Source organism: Rhinolophus ferrumequinum, chromosome 7, assembly GCF_004115265.2.
Source record: "Rhinolophus ferrumequinum isolate MPI-CBG mRhiFer1 chromosome 7, mRhiFer1_v1.p, whole genome shotgun sequence".
NCBI classification, from domain to species: Eukaryota; Metazoa; Chordata; class Mammalia; order Chiroptera; family Rhinolophidae; genus Rhinolophus; species Rhinolophus ferrumequinum.
In genome coordinates, this window is record NC_046290.1 from 85,045,666 (window position 1) to 85,051,665 (window position 6,000).

The 6,000-nt window shown below is 34.2% G+C and overlaps 1 protein-coding gene across 11 annotated transcripts in view; it reads left to right on the forward strand.

Annotated features, from left to right (window-relative positions):
- Positions 1 to 5,068, forward strand: part of CSNK1G3 (casein kinase 1 gamma 3) — a 103,887-nt gene extending 98,819 nt beyond the window's left edge. For 6 of the 11 annotated variants that reach the window (XM_033110600.1, XM_033110594.1, XM_033110597.1 and 3 more), the window contains one exon: positions 2,378 to 5,068. In XM_033110600.1, coding sequence (XP_032966491.1) covers positions 2,378 to 2,432 — 55 coding nt within the window. In that variant the 3' untranslated portion in view covers positions 2,433 to 5,068. The remainder of the gene's footprint in view (positions 1 to 2,377) is intronic. The other 5 variants (XM_033110601.1, XM_033110599.1, XM_033110596.1 and 2 more) reach the window with 2 other exon arrangements.
- Positions 5,069 to 6,000: the final 932 nt, after the last annotated feature.

The following is a 6,000-nucleotide window of genomic DNA, read 5'->3' on the forward strand; positions in this document are numbered from 1 at the left end:
CAGTTGAAGAAAAGGTTACCTAAGTAGTGGGAAGAATTCAACTCTCAGAACTGAAAGCAGATTAATGGTATTGGAAAAATAAAGCAAGCAAGGTGAATTGCTAATACAAGTGTGGAAAATCTGGGACTTGAACTTGTTCCTTAAAGCAAGTACTACAGTAAATTACCTATTCCAGAAGGTGTGTGTGTGGGGGGGTGTATGTATGGGTGTGTGTGTGTGTGTATCTTGAAACACTTTTTCATTACATAAGTCTTAAAAGAATGTGTTTTGGAATTTTAAAAGACGAATAACAGTATTTAGGAACAGTGAACATTACTAATAGACTTTATATTAATTAATAAATTTCCATTTAAATATGACCATATTCTTCAGTTTAATATCCTAAATATTTGATCTGTTTTTTCTAAATACCAATATTTAATGTTTTCTTTTTTACACTATGGACACTTTCTGACTCTTTTCTAAGTCTTTAATTGAAAGGTTCTTTTCGGAATAATGGTTTTCATCTTTTAGAGAGTAATTTTACTTGAATAATTTTTTGTTTTACTTTTTATTTTAGGAAGTTTATATAACAGATTTGAGAAGGTATTAAGTAGCTGATGGTTACAAATAAATCTGGGCAGGGAAAATCTGTTGTACCTAGATTCTTTTACAATGATAGCTCTATTCAAGGCCCTTGATTGGGTAATTTATTCTGTTCTTTCTGGTAGTCACCTCAGTAAAAGTAAATTCATAAAGATTGATAACTGCACATATATCTAGTTGAATCTTTACTAGGCGATGCATACAATTTTGAATGATTCACATATCATTGTCTAATCATTACGTACTGTTTGAGTGCACTTAAAAAATTCAGTTGTGTAATTTTGTTTCGAATGTCTCACAGTGGTTTCATAATCATGGCATAAATAACAGTAAATGGTCTCAAAGCATTTTTGACTAAAGGTAATGTGGGTAGAGAGATTTTTGTAATTTAACTGGACAGTGTGGATTTCTATTTACACTTATTTCACTAAAACACATAAAAGATATTTAGCAATTATTTCATCTCCCCTAATCTATTGCTAGGTAGAACATTTGAAGCTATATGGCCTCTACTATGCTTAGCTTGAAAGTGTTGAGTTAATATCCTTTTATGAAAATGGGCTGATAAGAATTACAGTAACATCTTTATAAGGTCACATGTACAAGCTTTGAATTGGCAACATTTTGTTGATGGAATCACCATGTATATATAATTATGCCTTGCTATTATTACAAAATGTGCTTTACACACACACACACACACCGAGGAGTACAGTGGGGAAGCAAATGAAGCCCTTTTGTATGTGGTGCCTGTCATGTTGATATTCTAATAGATAGACTTTCTGTTAAGTGTGGAAGGGGGAAAAAGCCAGACCTTTATTTGAAGGAATTTCAGACTTTTAGGAAAAAAAAACACATATGTATTATTTTGTTGGTTGCTTATCAGTGATTCTCATTCTCATGAGCTTTCAGTTCGTACCAACCTCAGCTTTGGTTTACATGTGTTGCACATGTTTCATCTTCTTACGATGAGGAGAATTTACTGTGAGAAAAACTGGTTCTCTTAGAGATCATCTGTAAATTTTTTTTACCTCGGAATAAAAGTCAGTATATTTTCTTCATAGACTACAAAACTGAATCGGTTTTTAAATACAGAACTGAATCACCTTGATTATGGTATTTTAAATGTTGAGTATAATTTTTATCTAAATTAAAGTAACTTATGGTGAGCTTAAACCTTCTTTAATCCTTCAAGAATTAAAAAGTACCAATCTTGACATTCTTATTCTATTTAAGGTCTTTTCTCTCTTCTAGTTTGTAAATATAATGGAAAATGTTTGCTGAAGGGTATATGTGGGATTTCTCTGTATTTTTGCAATCTAAATTAATTCTTAGTGAAAATAAAATCTTCACTATTAGGATCATTATTGCTTTTCTAACAGTGGCTTCAACAATCCTATATAAATAATCGGAAGGAAACAGAGAGAATGCATAAGATGAACTTTGTAAAAGCAATGCCCACAACCAGAGATTGAGTATCCAAAATAAAATGTGGTGGGCCAGTTAGGATTCAGAACCCCATAGCTTCTCAGTTACTCTTGGTACAAAGTTTAGTGGCTCCTTTTAATGTTGCTTAGAATGTCTTGCTATTTCTAAAAGGCACATGGATGAAACAATAGTTAATAACTCTGCCATAGTTTCACTAATATTTATGCTTCATTGGCACGTTCACTGTTTATCTTGCACTAGCTTGTCGCTTTTTATGACCATTTAAATTAATATGATAGAGTCAGCCTTACTTATTGACACTTAAGTACTTTTATAATAAAATAGGTGTTCCCTCCATCTGCAGGTGCTGCTGTTTTTTCAAACGAAGGAAAAGGAAAACCATACAGCGCCACAAATGACTCCGGACACAGACAGATCGTGGGGAGTTACTTACGTGTTCATCTGCTGTCTTGTGATTAAAATCATCTCTGTAGTGACCACATATTTTCAAGGACTCACTCTTAGAAAGAAAGATGTTATACTTTCACACATTTTGTGGTTGTCTTACATTCATTTTTTTTTTCTAACTTAACTTTTATGGAAGCTTTAAAGTTTTGTCAAAACATGAGTGCTTTGCCCATCAGGGAAGGGAATGGACCAATGAGGTAGTATTGATGAAAACAGTTCTATAGAACATTTTTCAGAAGCTCTCCTCCTGTCGTAGAAAGCAGTACAGTATCTTAAATGTCAGCCAGTTACATACCTAATCTGGTTTTTTATAACCAACGCAAGAGCATACTCAAATAGGAATTTTCTCCCCAATGGATAACGCAACAGAGAAAACAGAGTTGCCCTAGTATTTGAAAGAGGTTATTCGTGAGAAGTTCATTTTTGGCGTGACATCTGAATTGATCAGTATTACTGATGGTACTGCTATTCATGAGTCCTGTTAACATTCTTTCTGTGAAATCATGGTACAGTCACTGCCAGAGGTACTGAGGAAAAAGCTCTATGGGTTCGGCACATGGTAGTGGTAAAATGAATCACAAGTAATGTGGTTAATACAAGCTCTGCTTCTGTTGCACCACTGTGTGAAGTACAGTGTTGGCCGAAGTAGCAAAAGTGCTTATTTTAAAGAATGCAAAATATTTGTCTAATGTAACTTCATGCTTCCAGATAATAATGTGTGTTAGACAGCAAGACACGAATACTTTGAGAAATGAGATATGTTGGAGTTTTTTTGTTTTCTTTTTTTTAAATACACTAAGGAGAAGAAATAAATGTGAAATTCATTGCAGTGTAGAAGGTTGAAGTCTAAGGAGATCCCACTGAAACCCACTGCTGACTGATTACATTCTCCCTTAAGCAGGAAACTTTGGATGTGCCATGCAGTGGTATCTGTTGATTAATTATTTGCTCTTTGATAAAAAAAAAAAAAAGAGAGCCCCAGCAATAAAAACTGGGTCACTTTATTGCCCTCTGTGCACATTAGTCTTCTTGTATTCAACTTTGCTGGTTCTCTGGAATTTTCCTACTTTTTAGCATAATTTTGATGATTGAAAACTATTTTGGAGAGGATGGGTCAGGTGCTTTGCCTCCATAGTCTTTTGAAGTGCCTGCATATGAACAAAGTAATGGTTCTGTAAAAAAGGAAACGCATTCCACTTGTCAAGTATCCTTTGTTTTAAGTCATAAAGACACAGGTGTACTTTTGTCACATTCTTCCAGCCAGAATTTTCAAGAAGAGTTAAAACAAAAAGACTGACTAGAATGAGAATTATGCTGTTCAAATCTCATATTCACCTTTCACTATAAAATTGTTACTTACTCCTTCCACGCAGCCCTTCTTTGTCTCTAAGTGTGTGCCTTCAGGCACGCTTATTTATTTATTTTTTGTCTCAAGGTAACATTTAAAATGTGTAATTAAAGTAAATAAATCTACATTTTTGACTTCATTATTGCATTTACAGGGATTTAATTGTACTTTGTAATTTATTTTTCTTACTAGCTAAAAGTTCAATGCATTGTTTTAAATTAGGCACCCATTTGAATACCGCAAATTGGACATTGTTTATCATTGTTGCTCTGAAACCTATGAATGATCTTTTTAAGTTCTTGATTTTAAAGATCTACGTTTAACCTAGAAAACATTTGCTGTATAATTTGGTCAACAGTTTCCATCCTATCTATTTGTATACTGTCATGATGTTTTAAACTACAGGAGTCACATACTAAGTTGTTGTTCTTGTTTGCTTTGAGCAAGGTAGATGGATGTTTTGGCCATTATAATGTGAAACCACTTCTTTCTTTACAGTATTTGACCAAATTTGTGTGTCTATGATATTTGTAAATACATGCGATATCTGTATTTCTTATAAGCCTATTTAGTTTTATTCTCAGTAGGGTTTTTGGACTGTACAGTGTTTATATGATCTGAACTCCTTATACATAAGAAGGTGTGTATATTAATTCAATTATGGACTTAAAATATTTTAAAAGTATAAATACCCTTATTTGCTGCAAAGACCAGTGTGTAGACATTTGCTTTTTAGCAATATTTTTAAGTGCTCCATTTTAATGCCAAGGAATAAATCTTTTGGCAACACAAACTGGTCAATAATAGGTAATGCAGGTATGTTCAGGTTAAGCCAACAACGTTTTGCATTTTTATGCTTCTTTTCTGTCAACACTAATGAAGTCAACGTTGCCTGAATGTCTGAATAATGAAACACATCCCTGTTTAAAAGTCTGTAACTGAAAAAGAAATAAAAAATAAAGGTAGTTTTTTTAAACTTGCTCTTTCCCCTTTCCTCTAATCATGGGTAAAATAATGCCACACACTAATTTGAGATAGGAATCTTTAAAATTCAGTTCATTTAGTTTATATACGGGAGATGCGGAGCTAAAAGAATATGCTTTTTTGTTTGTTTCTTTTGCTTTGTTGGACCCCCTTGTATAGAGCACATACCAGGAAGTATCTAAACTTTCTTTAATGAAAGTTGAAAAAAATTTTTTTTACACTTCTATGAACTACTTAATGGAGCAGTTAATTAAAATGAATGATAATAAACCAAGGAAAATACACAGAATCATTTTATTCCTTTGTAGAAATGAAGTCATACTATTAAGTTCACAGAAATTGAATTACTAATCCAATTTTAAGTGAATGACTTTATCACTGCAGATGAAGAGCATGTATCTGTCACAGTATTTCAGTTTATTGTTCTGGGTACTTGAAGGGGTTTTGCAAAGTGGTATTAATGGTACCTGTTTACTGAAAGATGCTACAGATAAGATAGGGCAAAGCAACACACATTAAGTACCAGTGGGAAGATCTGGAGGTGAAATGTAAGGGTTAAAAAGCCCTCTCTAGAAAAATCTGATTTGAGACTGGGGTTCAATCTGAATGATTGTATAGTTGCATTAGTCCGTACCCTTTGAATTGCAAATGGTAGAAACCTATATTGGCTGAAGCAGTAGCGGTATACAGTATCACATTTAGCTGAACAGTCCAGTGGTAGAACTGGCTTCAGACATGTTTGATCCTGGTGCAAAGTCAGGAATCTGTTTGTCTCTGTCTCTCTGTTCTGCTTTCTACCCTGCTGTTGTCATCGTCGGAGATTTTTCATGTGTGATGGTAAAGTAGCCACCCAGCAGTTCCAGGCTTCTACCCTCTCACCAACCTCCGCCAAACTAGAGGGCAGTTTCTCTCAACAGTTCCAACAAAATCCTAAGACTGACATGTATTTATTGGTTCACATGCCCACCCCTGAGCCAATTACTATGGCCAAGGGAATGCTGTTCTCCCACCTTCAGAAGACACACGAGATATACGGTAGGAGTGTTACCCAAAAGGAAATGAGGGAGTTGTTATCAGGAGAGTGAATGGATACTGCACAGGGGAAAGCAAGATACCTGCTATCGTGGTGAGAAAAGACGATACTCGTAGTATAGAGGCAAACTTAATTGTTTTAAATTAGAAAACAT